This window comes from Danio rerio, chromosome 22 (genome assembly GCF_049306965.1).
Source record: "Danio rerio strain Tuebingen ecotype United States chromosome 22, GRCz12tu, whole genome shotgun sequence".
In the NCBI taxonomy this organism is placed as follows: Eukaryota; Metazoa; Chordata; class Actinopteri; order Cypriniformes; family Danionidae; genus Danio; species Danio rerio.
In genome coordinates, this window is record NC_133197.1 from 6,678,615 (window position 1) to 6,701,921 (window position 23,307).

General features: G+C 37.1%; 2 protein-coding genes across 5 annotated transcripts in view; one reads left to right on the forward strand and one right to left on the reverse strand.

Annotated features, from left to right (window-relative positions):
• The window catches only part of si:ch211-105n15.1, a 52,401-nt gene that overhangs the window by 693 nt on the left and 28,401 nt on the right, over positions 1–23,307 (forward strand). The gene's annotated exons all lie outside the window — the stretch shown is intronic.
• si:dkey-19a16.12 lies at positions 5,807–20,297 on the reverse strand. Of its 4 annotated transcripts, XM_009296014.4 has the most exons (8): positions 19,759–20,297; positions 18,468–18,782; positions 16,344–16,658; positions 12,162–12,470; positions 8,593–8,793; positions 8,453–8,478; positions 6,201–7,572; positions 5,807–6,121 (listed from the first exon to the last, which is right to left on the reverse strand). In XM_009296014.4, the coding sequence occupies exons 1-7, from the start codon at positions 19,802–19,804 to the stop codon at positions 7,375–7,377; spliced, it is 1,410 nt and encodes a 469-aa protein (XP_009294289.1). In that variant the 5' UTR covers positions 19,805–20,297; the 3' UTR covers positions 5,807–6,121; positions 6,201–7,374. The 4 variants fall into 4 exon arrangements, with proteins under 4 accessions (XP_009294289.1, XP_073793247.1, XP_073793249.1 ...); XM_073937146.1 differs by lacking the exon at positions 8,593–8,793 and having other exon boundaries at positions 19,759–20,281; XM_073937148.1 differs by lacking the exons at positions 8,453–8,478; positions 8,593–8,793 and having other exon boundaries at positions 19,759–20,281.

Here is a 23,307-nt window from a genome sequence, read left to right on the forward strand (position 1 = left end):
ATATAATTCATCAGGGTGAATAACATGAAATTAGGCATTTTAAATAAGATGGTGTTTGAGTGCCCCCTTGTGGTTGATAAATTGCAGGAGTATATTGTCCCTTTGCGCTTACATGTACACTGAAAAAAGTGTTGCATGCAGAACTGTTGCAAACAATTTATTTGTGTTGAATTTAAACAAACAAATTAAGTTTATTAATGTTCGACTTAATTTGTTTGTTTAAATTCAACACAGATAAATTGTTTACAACCACTTTACGTTAAAAAATTGAGTAAATCAAAGGAGTCATCTCTGAATATTTTTTTTCAGTGTAGATTCACAGAGATCGGTGTGACTGAAGGAGAGAGAGAGCTAAATGTTAATGCTGCACTTTCCTGCACAACATATTTTTGTTTTATCTCAGACGGAGAGAATAAATCTGATTGAGTGCAATGGTGGACGGCTACTTTCATTGAGTCCAAGATCTGAGTTAATATGGACGGGTGTGTTGCTGATGGGACACCCGTTACACTTGCAACAGACAGGCTGACAGACAGAGAGAGAGAGAAGCCAAGCTAGGATGAGCATTCAGCCGTACATGTACAACTCGGGACACAGACCAAGCAGAGAGTACAAAAATCGTGTCTTTGTATAGTCTTGGTGTACAAGTGCCGAGCTTACACCGAGACTAATAACCATACACACTGAATTAACCTTGACTGAGGCACTGAATGCGCTGCGACACAGCACACCAGACACTCAGTGACATGGCAGAAACAAAGTATCCTGAATCGTCGCGCCACACATTCCAGAACTCCAAACACAAACCTCCATCAGGGCAAACACAATGGCGCCGCGGCTGCCTAGCTGCTGACCTGAAGTTCCGCCGCGTGCACCCTGACAGAAACCCACACCCAGAACTCTGCAATAATTCTGAGCAATAATTCTGATAACAGTGATAATGTGGAGAATATTGATCTTGTGTTGAGCCCGATGAGCTTTAGATAGAGCAAGGGTGTTCCTTTAGTGACATCGCTTTGACTCACATGCTGAAAATGGCGGACGTGAAACAAGAAACTGAGGATATGATCGTGACGCGAGGCTGTCAATCAATATTGTTGGGCGTGGGGACCGCTCTCCTACGTCAAGTTGCGGTCGGTCTGAAAAACGATCCAATTGGTCCACCGTTTTATGTTGTTAAATTGAAAAAAAAAAGGACTGTATTTGTTTATATCACCCCAATATGACGGTCCATACACTACACTTACACACGTCTGTTCAAACAGCTTGATAAGTAGATTTTTCACCATAGGTGCCCTTTAATTGTTATTTAGGATAACCCTGTATGCTTTATTATACCTAACTAAGCAGAGACGGATTATTTTGTGTACATTTACCTATTCAACTGTACCCATTATCCTAATGTTCTTTATGTTACGTTATTTCTAGACTAATATCAATACACTTTTGAAAGAAGTTCAAGTCTCCTCATTTGCTGTGTCCTGACCGACACCCAGGATTGTTTGCTGAACAAAATTAGAACTAGAGTCTAGCACACAGGTGTCAAACTCAGTTCCAAAAGGGCCTCAGCTCTGCACAGTTTAGTTCCAACCCTAATTAAACACACCTGATCAAACTAATTGAGTCCTTCAGGCTTGTTTGAAACCTACAGGTAAGTGTGTTGGAGCAGGGTTGGAACTAAACTGTGCAGGGCTTCGGCCCTCCAGGAACTGAGTTTGACACCCCTGGTCTAGCAGTTTCCTTTCCTCTCCAACAGATAGCATCATGTGTTTAAACAATTCTTGAGCTATGGACAAAATTGCAAAAAAAATTCATCTATCAAAGAATTTAAAAGACACTTTACTGGTTTTGATTCCTGATGCAAGGTTCAAAAAGGCTCAATTTTTAAATATTACACTTGGTTAATAAAAGTGTTTTTTAGTTTATCAAGCACTCAATAGAAAGATAAATATTCACTCTGAATATTAAACTTTGGTCAATTACCAAACAATGTAAATGAAATGATAATACAAGTAAATAATAATGGAACCTCAGGCTCTTTAGATGGTTGTTCAATCAAGACACATTAAAAGACAGCAGAGGTACTCTCATCCTGCTCCAGTTTCAGCTTTAAATTAGGGCTGCACGATATATCGTTTCAGCATCGAAATCGCGATGTGCGCATCCGCGATAGTCACATCGCAGGAGGGTGCGATGCAAAAAAAAAAAAAATATTATATATATATTATGGGTGGAGCCGAACCGGAATACGGTATTCGGAAAAGCAGGAATAGCGTGTTTTTACGAATACTTATTTCAAACAATACTTGATAAATTATTTGTATTTGGGAACAAGAAAAACATTATATCAAAAAGCTGCGTTTCCTCATGAGACCACACTGCATGCCCGCGTGAGTGAGTGAGTGAGGGAGTGAGTGAGTGAGACGTTTAGGAGTCGGTGGGCGGGGTGGGGCCGGGGTAAGGAGACTGAGCAGGCTGCTTCTCTATACAGCAACAGAGAAGGCTTGGCAGAGCGAAAAATACTTTTCTGCATTACTATTTTTGTTTATTTTATCATACTAAAATAACACGTGACAGAAGTTCACTCAAAAGTGAAAGTTCTTTCTGTTATTTACTAACACTCCCGTCATTCCTACTACTTTCAGAACATAAATTTTGATATTTTACCATATGAAAATGCAATGCAGTTATGAAAATTGAGAAATTAAAGCAATAGTGCAGAGATCTGGTCCCCGCGTCAGGTCAGGGTGCACCTGTAACCTTAAAAACGCAGACGCGGCGGAGGCGCACTAAACTCACACGGGAAAGAACTGCGCATTCAATTCATGTTTTAGTGAAATAATTATTTAAATACAGCTCTTTTGATCTCTAAAGGGGAAAAAAGCTAAAGAAATTTGTCGTTAATTTTAGCAAAGACGCAACTGCCCGTCATTTTCACATTCGTTTTTCAGTTAGGGATTTGGTCTATTAGAGTAACCTAATAAAATTGTTTTGTTGAACATTGTAGTCTACACAATAATCGATATTATAATTTATTATATACATTAGCTATTAAAACTAAACTATACAATTGATAAAACAAAACCCTTTTTAATGTTTGCTTTCATTTTGACACCGCTAACAGTTGTAATAAGAAACATCACATTTTGCAGAAGCATGCAGTCTCAAGTTAAAAACACCTTTTGAGTTTAAAGATTATCAGCCTGCCAAGTCAGGTTTACAGTGTCATAAATGAAATGGGTAGCATGAGTAAAGGGGATTTGCCCAGCACACAACCTCATGCGCTGCAGGTAGGCTGAATGATAATCTTTAAAAATATATAGGCTATGCAATACAAAACTTTAAACATTTATTTATTTTTTAATGAAAAGAAAAGAAATCAGGAGAGTAAAATATAATTTAAACCACTGGTCTGGCGCTGATACTTTGTATCCAGAAAAAGGGGAAAAAAGCAGATGAAAACCTGGCTGGGGAGACGGCGATAACATATCAGTTCTTCAGCAAAGATCACGACATCATTGTGATGCGTTCATCATACAACGCAGTTCGTGTTTATAATCATTAATATTAACTAGTTTTAATTCTCTCTCTAGACTTAGTTTTAGGGCTTGTTCTTGTCGGCGCAATATAGCCTCGGCTTATTGCACGTACGAATCCGATTGTGAAGAATGATTAAGCGCTTGCATTTTTTTATTGCATCCTTTTCGCAAGTTATTCATTTGTTTTGTTTTTTAAGTGGTGCGAACATTATTTACTGGCAAATGTTCCTCGATCTCGTACATCAACAAATAATGTAGCCTACTTAAGTTAACCTACCTTTTATGTAAAAATTAAGGAATAACCGAATTTAATATTAATAAATAAAACATCCGTATAAACATAGGCTACATGTTTATTTTTGAACTTTCGTTAATAAAACAACACTAAACTGTTTATTAATATTGTAGTTAAATATTACATTACTTTAACTGCTTGAAACTGTATAATAATAACAATTAAACGTTACATTTTTAAGAACTTAACAAAAATTCTAAATGGCACTTTACTAATCAGTGTAATAATAATATAAATATTAATAATTATACGTAAAAAGAAAATATTAACCTAGTAACAATATAAGTCAGATGTTTAATAAAAACAGCGTAGTTTCTCTCCACCTTTTGTAGTCATATTTTTAATTATTTGCCAGAAAAACTAACATGTTGACTTTGTCCGGTTTAAGTGAAGAATGGGGTTATAATGTTTCCAGCAATACACTGTCAGACGGTGTGCTTGTAGCGAAAAATGCACAGACAGGCTACTTTTTCACAATCATGCGAGAGAGGGCTTCTCCTTCTGTTCCGCAGGTTTCTCTACTCTGCGGAGCGGCGCGTTCTTAAGTAGTTACCAAATAGCCTATGCTCAATTTCTCGTCAATGTCTTCCATTTATCACTTTCTCTTTTGTATCTGGCCATTTTTGCAAATGCCTCTGCCATGCCTGGCTGAGCTGGGCTTCTGCGTTTAGAAGACAGGAGTTGATTAAAGCAGGTCGCACACCAGAAGCGCCGCTCGGCGCCGCGACACGGCGCGTACATGACAGATTAAAGTATAGCAGGTCGCACACCAGAAGCGCCGCTCGGCGCCGCGACACGGCGCGTACATGACAGATTAAAGTATCGCACACCAGACGCGCACATTCGAATGATATTTAACATGAAACTAATCAGATGGCGCTCTGTGGCGCGGCTGAAAAATGAACTGCGTCCTGAGCCGTCGCCGGGCGCCGCCGACAGCCGCCGACTTGCGGCGCCGGTGTGTGTATCCTGATAGAAACCTATGTTTAGAATTCTAAAATGCATGGCGCGGCGTGGCGCTGCGCGGCGCGCCGCCGAGCGGCGCTTCTGGTGTGCGACCTGCTTAAGCCTACATGGCTTTTTTTCCCTCGCCGTCAATCGCCACTAGCTTGCATGGTTCGGGACCCGTGGATCTGCGTATCGATGGATTTGCTCCTCAGTGTTTGGACTCTCAGCACTCAGCAGTGAATATTAAAACACACTTTACTTAAAACCCCCATACAAAAAGCTTAATCCAAATTGATTCGTTCACCTTTCTAGTTCGGCACGAATCCAAAATGTTCCCAGATGTAAGAGTTCGTTTTCTAACAAGATTCATAGTTGAACTTGAACTTGCTGAATCGCGCCTAATGTTATATTCTAACAGATATGTAATACTTGGCAACATAACAGTAATTTGTGTTTTAAAGTGCGTGACGTCACGTACTACGGCCGGTGGCAATGGACAACCGAGGTGGCAATGACCACCGCGGTGACGCGGTTGTCATGGTGACGTCACAGCCCTAGTTTTAAGTAAATATATATATATATATATATATATATATATATATATATATATATATATATATATATATATATATATAAATATCGCAATATATATCGCAGAGGAAAAAAATATCGCAATGTCAATTTTTTCCAATATCGTGCAGCCCTACTTTAAATCCTACAAAAAAATAACAAAATTAAAAAAAAAGTAAGTTGTTACACTGATATATCATTGTTATAGTTGTTTAATGGACAAAAACCCACCTCAAGTCTCCATGATTGTCTCATGTCCCATCTTTAATTTGCATCTAGAGTTTTTTTTACTAGTCATCCAGCAGGTGAAAATCTGAAAATTTGTTTCCAATTGAAACCCAATGCAATTTATACTATGCCATTTCCAACTGGTAACACAAACAATCTATAAAATGTATATTTAGAGATTTATATTATAGACAAAAAGGAAATAAACTGCAATAACACCATTTAACAGTCGATAAACTTTTATTAACAGACTGTACATTTACCGTCCAGCAGAGGTCCATAGAGACACATTCATTTGTTGGCAACTGGCAAAATTTATAAAAATGTATACAGTAAAATATATCTAAAGTGTTTTGGCAAAGTTTGAAATTAATCGAAAGTGTTTTAAACAAGTAATGCTGCAAATAATTTCAAAAACAAAATACAAAAAAGGTTTGTGTTGGTTACCACAAAAAGACGCAACATTTTGAACCTGCGAAACACACATTGTCAAGAACAGCATTCAACAGTCTATAAATGTCTTTTAGTGATTCAATATTACCTTAGTTATTTCTAATATTTTTGGTAATTTTAAACCGCATTCAACAGTCTATAAATGTCTTTTAGTGATTCAATATTACCTTAGTTATTTCTAATATTTTTGGTCATTTTAAACCGCTTTAATCTTAAAGTGAACTGATTTACCCTTATATGTCATCAATAAACAAAAAAAAAAAAAAAAAAAAAAAAAAAACAAATTTTCTCCATCACCACAATCATCACAGTTGTCAGGAATATTGTTAACAAAACTTTTTTTTTCTTTTTATATACAGTTAGACAGTGACAAACTTGGCAGCTCCAGTAAATAATCTGCTTGCTTGTTGCACTTTTCTAGTTGCCATTTACAGGTACTGGCAAGTGTAAACAATCAGGAATCTTTCACCTTTTCTGAGGTCAGATTTAGGCACTTAATCAAGCACATCTCAAATGCTTTCCAGCACTTTACAAGTGTGGTAAAACTTAACAGTAGCCAGAGTAATTGTTGGCCCCTGATACAGCTGAAGAGGGTGAGTATTGCCTATTTAGTAAGATCATTTCATTTTCAAACAAAACTCAAAGCCCTTTTCAAAGTTTAACCTAAAACCTCGATTAAAAAGGTCACATATCCAGCACCCATACAAACAAGATTAATACATTTAGTAAACAGTTACATTTTAAAAAGTTAATAAAAAGTGTACACAAAATTATCGATCAGTCAGGAAGTGTGCGATGTAACATTAACATGATCTTTAAAAAGTTTGGTCCCTGAGCAGTCTTGACCAACTTTTTTTCTTTTGTCTGACTAAAGGCAGTGTGCTGGTTGTTCTACAGTAGTCGTTAACAAAGTGCTTCAGCTAAAGCAGCAGTGTCAGTATGAAGTGATGTTCATGGCCGCCATATTGAAGTGTTATTCCAAACCAAAGTGCTGACCACTTCCAAAGGGTCTTCAGAACGGCAGATTTCGAAGGGTAAAACTAATGAACACTTCAGGCACTCAAAACACTTTAGAAAGTTGTTTTGTGTCAAAAAAAGCATCTTTCATTCAGAAGGGCTCATACCTATGACCTAATCCCATCGATTTGATTGGCTGTTTGGCACTGATGTCCCACCCTCATGTGCTCATGCTCAAGCAGCTCAGATTTATTCAGCCACCATCATAGAAGAACCACAGATAAACAACAACAGACAAAATAAATAAAATCTCAAAGAACAGTCTGTGCAGTCTTTGGTCATGTAATCAGCATTATTTAAAACTCGATATAAAAATGATCTGCGCTACTCAAGTATGACACCCTTTTCTGGCTGTATAACTGGTATGCCTGGTTTATACTCATCCTCCGGTTCTTCATCTATAAATGGTATATGTTCTTGATTATTGGATGTTTGATTGGAAGAGGTAGTCGAACGAGTTTCTTCTTCAACATGGAATGATTCAGTGGCAAAGTTAGTTGGTTGAAAGTCTGTCTCATCTATCTATAAAAATAGAGATGAACAGGTTAGCTAGATTACTAATTCGGTTATATAAACACAAAGTGATTAGAAAGTGCAACTACTTTAAAAGATTTGTCAGCATATCCCTCAAAAGGGTCCACTTTTTACATGTATTATTTCAAGAGTTCCCACTTAGATATGCTTGGCCTTTATAGCAGGTTTGGCAGGCTTTCCCGGGAGTGAACCCTGAGCTTGGAGATATTTGAGCCCAGGGCTCCCGCCCGGTCAATAAGCATATCAGGGGATCCGAGATTAGGTAGGTCTCGATAGCTCCCCCTTTAGAAAGGGGAGAAAAAGGAGGAGATAGGGTGGAAGGGGGGATTATTCCAAAACGAAGATAGAGCAATAAGGAGAAAGTGATCCATTTATATTAAGCTAGGATCACTCTGATTGGATTATTACTGATTACGGATGAGTGGCCAGCAGTGCTCAATCATATCACGTGCTCCTCTCGAAATTAGTTTATGAAACTTCACTTAATTTATTTTAGAAAGAATGAAAGAATGTGCAATGATTTTCTGCATTTTTAGGGGTAGAATGTTCTCAGAAGAGCAGTCCTAACACCCAAATTTAACAAAATAATTATATGATTATATTAACTAAATGATAATGATGATAATAATAATAATAATAATAATAATAATAATAATAATAATAATAATAATAATAATAAATATACAAATATGTGAAGATATTGACATAAATAATAATAAAAAAGTTAATGCCACATTTATAAATTCTCAAGTAAAAATACTTAATTGCTTTATTAATAAATACATTATGGTTTCTGAAACATACATATAGCACAAAAAACAGCTAAGATTCTTTCAGACAGACAAATTCAATGAACATAGGCTCTCACCTGATTTATTTGCTTCATTCCGTTGCCTGTCAAAACAATTGACTTTGTTTAATTAGAAAACGTAAAAATATAAATTGTTTTAAAAACTCTTTTTACTCAATGAACTTGTAAATCTTATAGCAGCTGTTTCTAATACTCACCATTCACTTGTTTGCTTTTTCCCTGATCTCTTGGTCGATTGTCACATGGTAAAGTAAATGGTTTTACTTTATCCTTTGACCTTTTTTTTACCATTTTTATGGTAAAGTAAAAAGCTGTAGCACCAACCGTCAGCAGCACCAGCAGCACACCAGCACATATTCCAATTCCTGTACTTAAGGATAGTCCTAAAACAGAAGCAACTAGAGGAAGAGGGAAGGAAATAGGTAATATCAAAGATGTCAAAGCTAATACTTAGTACTGATCAGTGTTATTGATTTAGGGGTATTTTGGCAAGTTTTTGGCAATGTCATAAGTCTTATATCTTATTAAAGGGCACCTATTTTACCCCTTTTTCCAGATTTAATATAAGTCTTTTGTCTGCTTTCCTTATGTCTGTCACTGTGCTGTTTATCTGATGCAGCCGAGGCGGAGATTGAAGCACACTCTAAAAAGGCACTTGGGAATGGTGGGTGGGGAGAACTAGCATTAAAGGCACAGACAACAAAAACAGCTACATGGTGTCCAGAGCAGAAAATCCTAATGTTCAGAAGGGTCTAATAAATAATCTGATGGGTGTTTTCAGCTGAAACTTTAAAGACACATTATGGAGACACAAAAGACTAATATTAAATCTGGAAAAGGGGGTGAAATAGGTTTCCTTCAAGGGTATAATAATGGCAAATTCAACCAACACAAATGAACTTCTTACTTAAAGAGCCCTTATTATGGGTTTTTGAGAATGACCTTCCATGTAGTGTGTAACAGCTCAGCTAAGGCTTAAATCTAAAAGTGGACAGTTTTTAAAACTGTTGATTCATTTATAAAAGAGTCAACTCAGAGTGCTTCAAATGAATCGTCTTGATAACGAGTCTTGAGACGTTTCGGCATGACGTCGATACGAAACTTAAGCCCCGCCTAATTGTGCGCACAAACCCAGGAAAATTTAAACCTGAAACACAGTATCAAAGAAAAAGAGGAAGACAAGCACTGTAGCAGGCGCCGGTTTTATTAAGTCACGCTGTGCTCAGCTGGATATTATTGGAGGTGTGAGGGGAAAGTTAGTGTTATTTTCTCTACCTAAAGATGAAACTGTGAGTATGTGGTTGAGGTTTATTTTTGCAAAAATTCCTCAGCATTATAGCCCAGTCTTGTTTGAGTGCTTTAGCAATCTACATGCTTACAATAGGGCATTCATTGGCCGTTTGTTAAAGGACGGATCAGAAAGGTCTATTGATGTAAGGGACTGTCCGTACATGGATCAGTGGATCATGGATCAGTTTCTTTCTCCATTTCACAAAAGTAAGTAAGTGTGATTAAAATGGCTCCTCCTCCTAGCTAGCAAATTATGTATTTGTGTTTTGTTACTTGTAAACGCGTGTACTGTATCAAGTTAACTCTATATATTCTCATATTGCGTCTAGTGCCATGTTAAAAATGTGATGTGTGCTGCTTTGTTTATGGATTTAAATGCACTTGTGAGCTCGCGTTCCACTGCCGTTTGTCGTTGCTATGGCCACCGTCAGCTGTTGGTGTTGGTTCACGGATGCCGCCCACACTATTCTGACGCCAGGCAGCTGCAAAAGTTGCCTCTGTGGACGCACCAGCCCTGGGTGTTAGTAGCTTGTAAGCGTGTTTCAGGTGATAGGATGCTATACCAATGTTGGTGTACTGGGGCTTTCACTGACCATATTAAAATACTGAAGACTAGGGGAGGTTGAAATCATGGAAGTATTCTGGGATAAATAACAAAATGGGTGGGAGGCTGGAGATGGAACTGTAAGAAAAAACAGGATTGTTGGCAGATATGCCCACACATACACTCTGCACTCTAACTACTTCAATAATGTTGATAAGCAGTGCTGGGCCTTTCATTCTGTCTCACTGTCACGCAGGCCCGGATTGGCTAATCAGGAGGACCGGGAGAATTCCCGGTGGGCCGGTCCGTTTTTTTGGCCGCGAGGGCCGGTGTCCCTAGTTCCAGAATCTGTTGCTCTCAGCAGTCACACTTTTTAAATGTATTTATTTACTTGACCACAGCCTTTTTATTCATTATTTTATCGCAACTCTTCTCTTTTTATCTATTTTAATGATGATAAAATTTAGTTGTGTCTCCTCACTACACACAGCTGTTGTGGTCCAGGGGTTAGCACGTTAGGTTAAGACTCCGCGGACCCGGGTTTGATCCTCGTTAGAGTAATTTATTGTTTTCATTTTTATTGTTAAGACATATAATACTGTTAGGGTTGTTGAACATTTGAAGTTCTAAAGCAGCTGTTTTCTCAAAAAAGACGTGATAGTGTAAATAGCAACTGAATTGGAAATGACCTTATTTTAATATAGTCAGTCGTGAACTGAGGTGGGCCGGTCTGAGGCTTGAAAATCCAGGGCTGAAAAGAAGTCCCACTCCGGCCCTGCTGTCACGGTTTATTCTTTATTTAGCCTTCCTTCTTTATTATTATTATTATTATTATTATTATTCTCTACGTAACTTTTGTGTTGTGGGGGAGATTGTTTTATTAATTGCAATTTCTTTTCTTTGAGGCTGGCTCCGCCTTGCACCTGCCGCTAATTCAACTTGTCGCCTTTATAAGCGGAAGCTGAGTGTGTGTCGGTGTGGCTCTTGATTTCCAGCGCGTCTGACTGATCCTCGCGATCTTGTCTCTCTTTGAAGAGTATGACCTGTACTTGCTGAGAATCTCTCCGTATCTTGCCCTGATGAAGGTCCGAACTTTTGTTTGTTTGTTAAAGCAATTGCTTTGACTTGGTTATTGTTTAATTAATGATTTATATTTCTGTTGCCACCTTAATTAGATAGGACACGTATCTTCTGGTCTCTAAATAAATAGAGAATTGTAATTTTGGTTTCTGTGTCCTTTTATGTTGCTAACCCTGTCCCTAGACGAGCCTTAAAAAACTGGGGTTCGTAACACTCACGCTGATAACACGCTGTCAGTGTCGACCAATCGCAGCAGGCTGTCATCGGTCCAATCAGCGCCGATTAGCTTTGCGCTAAGGAGGTGTTTGGAAACAAATGTGTTGCTAGGATAATTAGGTAAAAATAAATGCATATTATAAGACTATGAAAGTGTTTTTAGCCCTTCCATGCATGCCAGCCTGTTGCTGGAGACCCTTACAACCACAATATAATCCCTTTTAATGTATAACAGGGGCTCTTTAAATAATCTTGAATATGCCGTATCCTAAAAATTTTGGCTTCCACAGTATGTGAATGGGGATTTTGTCAGAAAAAGTTCTCTCAGTACAGAGAAGCAGACTGGAAGCAATTAGTTTTTCTGGAAAAAAAGTCAAATGCAAAGATTTTATTTTGGGTGGGAGTGGAGAAGGATGTATTAGAAAGTCCTTATAAAAAGGAAATAAGTAAAGGGCCAACCCAAAACAAGGACATTGTAAATATGCTAATTTAACACATGACGCAACACTGAAACAATTTCAACTTTTCAAGTAGGCTTTAGCTACTTGTCACTGATTTGGCAACATTGTGATGTGAACTATATTAAAAACTCCTCAAGAGAGAAGCGACTGATATGAGAAAGTTCATTACACTTACCAGAGACCGTGAAGCTCCCATTGATGTAGAAGCTGCTGCTGTTGATCAGTAGTGTATATTCTCCAGAATCTGCTTTACTGCTGTTCATTATGGTCAGAGATCCAGATGAATGATTCACCTTCAGTCTGTCTCTGAATCCATCTTTACACTGAGCATCTTCACAGATCTGACTCGCACCTCCAGTCAATTCAGCAAGGAGAATCTCGCCAAAGTACCACTTCAGCACATCATTTGGAGTTGTTTTAATAGGAGTGTCTAAAGTGATAGATTCTCCCTCTGTCGCTGATTTCTGCTTCAAGTTCTTTAATGCTTCAGCAGAAAAAACAAACCAACATATATAGTTGAAACCAGAAGTTGTATGTACACTCTAAAAAGGAACATAACATAACCATTTTTTTTAATTGTCTAATTAAATCATACTAAACGTTTACTATTTTAGGTCCATTGGGATTACCTAAATTATTTACATTTGCTAAATGCCAGAATAATGAGAGAATTTATTTCTAGACAGTCAAAAGTTTACATAAATTTGCTTAGTATTTTTTTAGCTTTGCTTTTAAACTGTATAAATTTGGTCAAATGTCACATGTTTTGGGTATCCTTCCACAAGCTTCTCACAATAATTTGAAGAAATTTTGGCCAATTCCTCCAGACAGAACTGGTGTAATGAAGTCAGATTTGCTTGCTCACACAAGCTTTTTCAACTCTACCCACAAATGTTCTATAGCAGGGATGTCAAACTCAATTCCTGTAGGGCCACAGCTCTGCACAGTTTAGTTCCAACCCTAATTAAACACACCTGATCAAACTAATTGAGTCCTTCAGGCTTGTTTAAAACCTACAGGTATGTGTGTTTGAGCAGGGTTGGAAGTAAATTGTGCAGGGCTGCGAACCTCCAGGAATTGAGTTTGACATCCCTGTTCTATAGGATTGAGCTCAGGGCTTTGTGATGGCCACTGCAAAACATTCACTCTGTTGTCCTTAAAGCACATTTTAACTAATTAGGCAGTATGCTTAGGGTGATGGTCTGTTTGGAAGACCCATTTGTGGCCAAGTTTTAATTTCCTGGCTGATGTCTTAAGATGTTGGTTCAGTATTTCTACATCATGTTCTTTCTTCATGATGCCATCTATGCTGTGAAGTGGATCAGTCCCTACTGCAGCAAAACAGCCCCACAACATGATGCTGCCGCCCCCATACTTTACAATTGGGATGATGCTCCTAGCCTTGTAAGCTTTTCCCTATGTCCTCCAAATGTAATACTCCCCTAGTAGCAAAGAATTCTGGCCCAGATTTGGCATAAAGCTGGCACAGCAGGCATTCATCCGGCACTGGCATACAGCATGTGGGCCATACATGGCCCGGGTTAGGCAGAGGTGGCACACAAGATTTGGGCCAGATGAAAAACGTAGTATTTGGCCCAGATTTAAAAATTTGATAAGTGGGCCATGTGAGTTTGGCCATTCTTGACCCACATTTAAAATACACTAAACTAATTTTTGAGTAAAGAAAAAAATATTCTACCAATCAGGTCACTTTGAGAAAAAGCGTGCCCATAGTGTGCCTAAAGCGCATCACTCCATGGGTTTATCAATTTCATTGCAACCGTGACACACCAACCTATCTGGCCCAGTTCAGGCCCAGTTATGAGGTATTAACTTGGCTGAGACTTGGCCCAGATATGGTCCGTGTTTGGCTCTTGTCTGGAAGCCAGATTTGGTCCAGTCATGTACTGTAATTCACTGCGGCATGTGGGCCAAGCAAAACCTGACTGTGTGGGCCAGAGCTGGGCCAGAGAAATTTTGCTATGTGGGTGGTCATTTTGGCCAAACACTTCAATCTTTGTTCCATCAGACCACAGGACATGTCTCCAAAAATTATTCTGTTTCCCAGTTTAACTGAGCAAATTGTAATCTGGCTTTTTTGTTGATTCTGGCTTGTTGATTTTCCCATGTTGTCAAACAAGGAAGCAGTGTGTTTGATGTTTTCCTTCATGGGAACCGAATGCACTAGGAGGAGACTATGTGAGTGATGCTTCCGGGCTGCACTCGCCAGCTGGCCTCCGTTAGACACTATACTACAATATGCAGTGGTTGTCTTTAAAGATAGTTTTGCACCAGTGCAGTGCTTTGAAACAATAGAAATATGTGATTGACGCGTATGACGCCATGAGGGTGTTTAAAACTTTGAATCAAAATTCAATCAGGCACGTGGGTATAGGCGAAAATGAAGCTTTGGACATCACTGATCACGTGATGTTGGCAAAACAAATCAAGCTTCGGTACACTGCTTCACTGCGAGATGTATCGTTTTTTTGATACATGCTTCAAAGCCTTGGTGCACAACTTCACATCACTACTATTTTATTTTATTGGGTTGGCACTCCTTCTAACGTCAAGAGGTGTAGTGAATTTGAGTTAACGGTTGATGGGTCTATCTTATCACCATCTCCACAGGTGCATAATCTTGGTGTTCTCCTGGACTCTCAGCTTAGTCTGAATTCTCATTTTAAACATGTAACTAATATGGCCTTTTATCATCTTCGTAATATAGCCCGCTTCCGTCCTTTTCTCTCGAGGCCTGATGCTGAAACACCAGCCTGATCTCACGAGAAAACGTAAGTATTTTACGTTTTGCCAGTTTAGTGGCTAATTCGTACGAATTCGTACGAGTTCAGTCGTACAAAATGGTACGATTTTAAAAAGGAGGCGTGGCACCTGACCCCACCCCTAACCCCAACCGTCATTGGGGGATAAGCAAATCGTACTAAATTGTACGAATTAGATCGTACGAATTCATACGAATTAGCCACTAAATGAAAAAGTTACGAATTGCCGTGAGATTGTGTTGTTTCACGTCCATGCTTTTATCACGTCTTGCTTGGATTTTTGCATTTCCTTGTTCGGAGGGTTACCAGCGAATTCTCTAAAAAATTTTCAATACATCCAAAATTCTGCTGCACGTGTGTTGACACATACAGTACATCGCCTCGGCCACACATCACTCCTATACTCTAACAGCTTCACTGGCTACCCGTCAAGTCTCGTATTGATTTTAAAACATTAATTTTAACATAGCGCGAGGCAGTGGCGCAGTAGGTAGTGCTGTCGCCTCACAACAAGAAGGTCGCTGGTTCGAACCTCGACTCAGTTGGTGTTTCTGTGTAGAGTTTGCATGTTCTCCCTGCCTTCGAATGGGTTTCCTCCGGGTGCTCCGGTTTCCCCCACAGTGCAAAGACATGCGGTACAGGTGAATTGGGTAGGCTAAATTGTCCCTAGTGGGCTAGGCCAAATGTGTGTGGATGTTTCCCAGAGATGGGTTGCGGTTGGAAGAGCATCCACTGTGTAAAAACTTGCTGGATAAGTTGGCGGTTTATTCCACTGTGGCGACCCCGGATTAATAAAGGGACTAAGCCGACAAGAAAATGAATGATTTTAACATATAAAGCGGTTCATGCTTCTGCTCCAGGTTACATTTGTGACCTGATATCCGTTTCCGCTGTCTACGCTCTGCCTCGGGTCCTACAATATTTCAGCCTCGCTGCAAACTCAGCACTATGGGAGGTAGGGCATTCTCTTTCCATGCTCCCAAACTGTGGAATGCTCTTCCCACTAACATTAGGAATGCCGGTTCATTGGACGCTTTTAAAACGTTACTTAAAACTCTAGGTCTGTTTTTAATTTGTGATATCTTTTATGCTTACTGTGTTTTTATTGTATTTTTTATTGTTAACCGTGCTTTGCTGTTTTAACTTTCTTGTAAACGCTTTGGGTTTTAGAAAAACGTGTTATAAATAAAATATATTATTAATATTATATTATTATATATATATATATATATATATATATATATATATATATATATATATATATATATATATATATATATATATATATAATATATATATATATATATATATATATATATATATATATATATATATATATGGAATTGCTTAGGATACCCAAATCAAAAAGTCCGCACCTGGCAAAGATTTCATCGCCAACTATCAAATCTTTTGATAAAATGTCTTTTTTACAGATATGTTCAAAACTTCATTTTGTTTTTTGTTTTTTTGCAATAATGACAAATGGAAATTGTAAAACTGGTCTAATTTTAAACTAAATAATAAAAAGTGTCAATGTGGTATGATCAACAAGTCAAAAGACATAAAAGACTCACCAAGAATAACAACCCTGAAGATCTTTTCTCTGCCACGGTGGAGGAATGTATAAAGTCCCGAGTCCTCAGTGCTGACCTTCATGATGGTCAGAGACCCAGTCTGACTGTCCAGCTTCAGTCTGTCCCTGAATCTCTGAGGACAGGTATCATCTGTGCAGATTTTATGCTGATAGCCTATTATTTCAGCAATGCGATCAGTATAAAAATACCACTTAATTCTGTTGCTTTGGTTTGTTTGAACACCAGTGCACAGAGTGACTGAGTCTCCCTCCATTACAGACACTGACGATTCAGGTGTATCAGCACCAAGGGCACCTGGAGAAATGGACAGTCAATTATAAGCCACTTTTTAAAATTGTGTAGCATTTCAAAAATGCAAACAAGTATTATTGATCATGGCATGTTTTCTAAAGACACATGATGAATTTAACCCCTCTGGTGGGCAGGGAAAGGAATTACTTAATTGTTGTAATTTTCGACCACATTTCTTCTTTCTTTTCAGAGTTTGTGTGCATATTACAGTGCCAATTCTTACAAACAGTAAATCATATTTTAAATTTCAATAATTCAACAAAAAGAAAAAATGTGATTGTCTTAAACTTTTAAGTTGAATCAAGTTAGGTATTATTACCTTATATATATATATATATATATATATATATATATATATATATATATATATATATATATATATATATATATAAAAGCAATATCACACGAGTATCAGTGTAATGTGGCAGTATATCAGCACTGGCCCACCAGTGACAATACACATTCATATTGTCCACCAGTGACAATACACAGCCATATCACACTACTTTGACTAAATAATCATGTATATAAAACAGGAAATCAAACACGGAGAGTCTAAAACTCTTTTGTATTAGGAACTACTTTCTTCCGCCATTCATTCACATCTGCAGCTGACGTCAGAACAGCAGAAGCTGTTACTAATTCACCAACGTCACTTTAAAGCTGGGATTTGAATGATTCTCTAGAGTAAAACAGGTGATTTTGCTTACATTTTGAGATTGTAAGGCTGAACGTGACATTAAATGTCATGTTAAATGCAATGAGATATCTCCTGCAGTATATAAGTCTACAGTATTTCTCAGTTGCAATCGGGATATCATAATAATAAACCCCCGAAAAAACCAATAAATACCAGACTGATGTTGTGTTTGCAATAAGGAAAAACGTTAACTTGCGTGAGAATTTCTTCTTTCTTTCTGCCAAAACAACACACATTCCTGATATGCGAGTCCCATTTCACACTCAATACACTAAAATTATATGGTATAAATACAGCACTACAACATACAGAAGAGAGAGATATCACTTACCAGTATAAAAAAGATATATATATACAGTTAGATATGTAGTTTTATGTTTATATATCTGCTTTTTTAACATTCATGTCTAATTATTAAACTCACTTCATTACTGACATTTCATCTTTATCAACAAGCATTATTACCTTAGAATTGTCTATTTACAATTTGTCTTTGGTTTAAATTTGTCTATTTAAACCTCATTAATGAAATAACTCTGTATATAATAAAATATTTAAATAAATAAATGCCCCTCAGAACATTTTTGCTACATCGAACACACATCAAGATTATAATTTAAAGTTGTTGCTTCACCCAAGAAATTTTAAATTGTCAACTCACCATCACAACTTCAGAAAACACCCAAAACTGAACATCCTGTCATCATTTACTCATCCGCAACTGTTTTTTCTTTTTTTTAAACGAAGATATAGTGAAGAAAGCTAGAAAACCTGTAGCCATTGTATTTGTTTGTCCTACTATGGAAGTCTTATTTTGTGTTCAACAAAAAAAAAGAAGCTCAAGTGGTTTGAAACTAGTGGATGACAATGAACTGAATGAATTAACCCTTAGGATAGCGGATTCATATCAATTATGTTTATTCACATTAGCTTTGTCAGGCTTCTGATTTTTGGTTGAAAAGTTTCAATTTCAGATTTTCAAAAACAGAAATGTATTTAACTGAAAACATCTTTACTGTAGTTTTAAATATGGACCAACATAAGAGTTGAGAACACTTTGGAAGATGTGTGTATTTTTTATGTGAATAAACCCTTTATTAAATAACACTCACCCTGGACAGACAAGATGAATTTCTTTTCTGTTCTACGGCTGTTAATCTGCAGCTGATACAGTCCAGAGTCTGTCTTCCTTGTGTTTGTGACGATCAGAGATCCAGATGTATTGTCCAGCTGCAGTCTGCCTCTAAATCTGTCAGGACACACATCATCTACGCAGATCTTCACCTGATCTCCATTGAGTTCAGCGATGCGACTGCCATTAAAATACCATCTTATTCTGTCTTTTTGTGTTTTTACAATTCCAGCGTTCAAAGTGGCAGATTCTCCCTCCATCACTGACACTTCATCTGCAGCAGCATCAGACACACCTGCAGCAGCAAAAGCAATCATAAGTCAATTTTCAGAAAGACAAAAACCAACTCAAAGATTTTAGGGAAAGAAACACTTCCGTCATTACAACAAACAACAGTTCAACAAAAGTCAACATTTGCGTACTACAATACTAACTTCATACTAGAAATGAGATAAAAATTGAAAAGGTTGGTCAAAATCTTTTTATTTTTAATGTATTTATTTTTATTATAGTTTACACTTACCGGCCACTTTATTAGGTACACTTGTCCAACTGCTCATTAAAACAAATTTCTTATCAGCCAATTACATGGCGACAACTCAATGCATTTAGACATGTAGACATGACTGCAGTTTAAACTGAGCATATATTTTACGAAGCGGATGCCCTACCAGCTGCAACCCATCACTGGGAAACATCCATACACTCATTCACACACATATACACTACAGACAATTCTACCCAATTTCCCTATACCACATGTCTTTGGACTTGTGGGGGGAACCGGAAAAGGAAACCCACATAGGGAGATCATGCAAACTCCACACAGAAACGCCAACTGACCCAGCCGAGGCTCGAACCAGCGACCTTCTTGTGAGGTGCTACCCATTGTGCCACCGTGAAGCCCGCTACTTTACTTGTTACTAAGAAAAGTAATAAAAAGTGTTCTGAAAAGTGTTACACCCAACACTGATCTTAATTATAAACTTTCACAAATCTATTTTTTTAAATACAACTATATTATTTGCTAATTCTAAATAGTGAAATCATATTAACAGCCAATGATTATCAAAGTGCAACCTTGTTTAGTCAAAAGAATAGTGCTCATTTTGTTTTCAGATGCCATTGTTTCGTGATTTCACAAGTTGTCACTGAACAATAGTGCGATTATAAAACCAGCTTTACCGCAACCACATCATTTTAATTCCTCAGCTACTTAAAAGCTACAGAAGCTTTTCTTATTTGTACTGAAGAGAATGCCAAATGCTTACCGCTGATGAAGATGACACTCCATAAGATCCAAATAAACACTCTCATTTTACTTCACAGCTGAGTGGCCTCAATGAAGTAATATAAAGCTTATTTAAAAACCACCAGGATTCAAAATTAGTCTGAAGCAGAAACATTAAATCTCGCGTAAGCAACTAGCCTACACAGAGAAAGGCAGAAATCCATTCACGTTTCTTAAAGATGCTTTTGAAGCGAATAAGCAGCCTACGCTGCAACAACCAACACTACAACAGGTGCTCACTGCCTGCGTTAACATGAAGCAGCGCTGGGCAAAAAGTGTTGCCAAATCTCGCAAGACTGCGAAACCGAAGCTTTAAAAACAAGCCCATTATTCGATCGTTATTAGTATTCGTAGATTAACTATAATGAAGTTTTACTTGTCAGGCAAGCAGTATCAATGAATTAGCCGCGAACGTCGAACTCAAACGTGCCGCAAGCAAGTGGTGCTCGCTGCAGAGCGATAGGAGAGCCGTCAGATCTGTGCGTCTATGAATTTGCTTTTGCGAGCTGCTTTAGCTGTGCTGTGACGTCAGGGAGTGTACTGTAGTTTTGCGGTTTACAATTATTATATATTTCCAAACTTTTGTATACCCTAAAATTGTATTATTCGGTTCTTGTGAACCTAGATCCCTCTTATTATAATTGTTTTATTAATGTATTGCCTTTTCTGGGTAAATTTTACATCCATAATTGTACCATTTCATAGAAAAAGCTTCTTTTTTTCCAAACAGGGTTTTGATTTTTATGTGAACTCCTTAAAATACTAATAATTATACTGCATGTAAAACTCTTTCTTGGTGTGATTCTTTTAATCATGTACAATTTGCTGGGATTTATGTATCTTTGTTCATATTTTGTCTTTGTAATCTTTCTTGCATAATAAAATAAATAAATATAAAAGAAATGGACACACACTGATAACAAGCATATAGACTATACAGTGGTCAACATTTAAAGAATCAAAATGTTCATTGAAAGTGGTGAGCAAATCAAGGTAAAGGTAGATTTTGCTGGAATAATGTATTCAGCATTGAACTTTGCTTACAAATGGGATTATTTTATTGCAGTAAGTTATAATTAAAAAGTTATACTGCATTAGTTAATATGGTTAAAAGAGATTTTAAACGATTTCTTTTTAGAAATATATATATATATATATATATATATATATATATATATATATATATATATATATATATATATATATATATATAATTTTCTTGTCGGCTTAGTACCTTTATTAATCTGGGGTCGCCACAGCGGAATAAACCGCCAACTTATCCAGCAAGTTTTTACGCAGCGGATGCCCTTCCAGCCGCAACCCATCTCTGGGAAACATCCACACACACATTCACACACACACTCATAAGGACAATTTAGCCTACCCAATTCACCTGAACCGCATGTCTTTGCACTGTGGGGGAAACCGGAGCACCCGGAGGAAACCCACGCGAAGGCAGGGAGAACATGCAAACTCCACACAGAAACGCCAACTGAGCCGAGGTTTGAACCAGCGACCTTCTTGCTTAAAATTGTTAAAAGAGTATATTCATCTTTGGCCCACGGCTTTCAAAGATAATTGGTTTTTGGCCCTTAAACAAAAAAAGTTTGGGCACCACTGATCAAGATCTCTTCAAAAAAATAAATAAATAAATAAATAAATAAATATATATATATATATATATATATATATATATATATATATATATATATATATATATATATATATATATATATATATATATGTAAAAGGTTTTGACAAATGTAATGCAAATTTATACCAAAATGAAATGTGACATGAATAAACATTTAGACTGAAGGAAATGTAAGTTCATCTCGAGCTCTTGACAGAAACTTGACAGAGCTGCTTTTCTGGATTCCATGATGAGTAGTGTGAATATGTATTTCACAGTTTATATTCATTCAAAGCCATGGATTCTGTGCAAGCAAATCATATCACCTTAGAATTATAAGGTTATATCTGACATTTATGTCAAAATTGAGTGATTGACATTTTCTTATTAAATGACCACTTATTTACATTATTGCATGATTTTTATAAGTTGCTTATATTTCAAGACTTTTTATTTAAAAAACCAATGTTGCACACATACATGCTATATGGAATGCAGAAACTTTGAAGCTCAACATCTCAAAATCATCCAGAATGCAGATAAAACCTTATAATTCCAAGCTGATGATATATTTATGTATTACTATTTATAGCTATAGTACTATGTTTCTACACATCATAAGCGTTACATTAAATAAAAAAGTAATCCAGATATTTTCTTGAAAAACTTTCGAGAAATGCAAGCATTAATGCAAGACTTTAATAGTGATCTGATTATGCAACTCACTTTTTTGTTTTTGTAATTGCCTCAACACTGTTCAATAATCAAAACCAGAGATGAGTTTTGTCTATATAAATAGATGTTTTGTTTTTTTTCCCAGTCAATTTGTTTTTAGAAAATGTGAAAAATAATTAATTGCTGCTTTTACATGTATAATTAGAGGCTTTGATTATTTGACATGGTGGTGCAGTGGCCTGATCTGTCGCCTCACAGCAAGAAGGCCGCTGGATCAGTTGGCATTTTTAAGCTTGCATGTTCTCCCAGAATTCCAAATTAGCATGGGTTTCCTCCGGGTGCTCCGGTTTACCCCACAGTCCAAACACATGCGCTATAGGGGAATTGAAAAAACTAAATTGTTGTATGTATTTGAATGAGAGTGTATGGGTGTTTCCCAGTGATAGGTTGCATCTGCTGTGTAAAACATGCTAAATAAGTTGGTGGTTCATTCCGCTGTGGCGACTCCTGTTAAATAAAGGGACTAAGCCCAAAAGGAAACAATAAATGTATGACTGAATGAATAATGTGACACGTAAATGTCTGAGATAAATTTCCAAATGTATCAAATTGTCTCAATGAACATTTTATTAATACATTTATGTCAATTGACCATCTAAACAATCAATGTTTTCTTTATATCTAAATAATTACACATTGTAGTGATTAATCACAAATTAATTAGTAATTTAACAGTTGAGAAAATGAGAAATTACAAAACATGGCAGAGATTGTTTTGCCTTAGCAGAAATTAAAACAACCTGCCACTAGGTGGCGGTAAATGTCTTGAGTAATTTATTTATTCACATTTATTCATGGAGTACTTACAAGTTACTTGCAGTGGTGGGAAGAATACTAAAAAAATCATATTCAAGTAAAAGTACCATTACTTGACCAAAAATGTAGTGCAAGTAGAGTAAAAGTATAAAATATTAAATAATAGTAACATATTGTAAATATTACTCAAACTGAGAGTAAAAATGGTGCTGTTTGAAGTATTGATGTTACATCATCCATGTCCCCTCTTAGCACAGGGAGTCTTCCATCGGATTGTGACATCAGCCCTCTGGCTATCTGTCTTGCTCTGATGAAGATTACTTCAAAGGCTGTCACGAACAGGATGGAGAAATGTGTCCTGTCCTGTGACACATGACAGCAATATAAATTGCACTTGTAATCTTG

Excerpts from the sequence above, each read along its gene's own strand:
- si:dkey-19a16.12 (XM_009296014.4), bottom strand. The coding sequence starts at position 19,804 with ATGAGAGTGTTTATTTGGATCTTATGGAGTGTCATCTTCATCAGCG. Across the intron at positions 16,659-18,467 it reads ATTCATCTTGTCTGTCCAGG|GTGCCCTTGGTGCTGATACA; the intron begins GTGAGTGTTATT and ends CCATTTCTCCAG. Across the intron at positions 8,479-8,592 it reads AAAAAGCAAACAAGTGAATG|GCAACGGAATGAAGCAAATA; the intron begins GTGAGTATTAGA and ends TTGTTTTGACAG.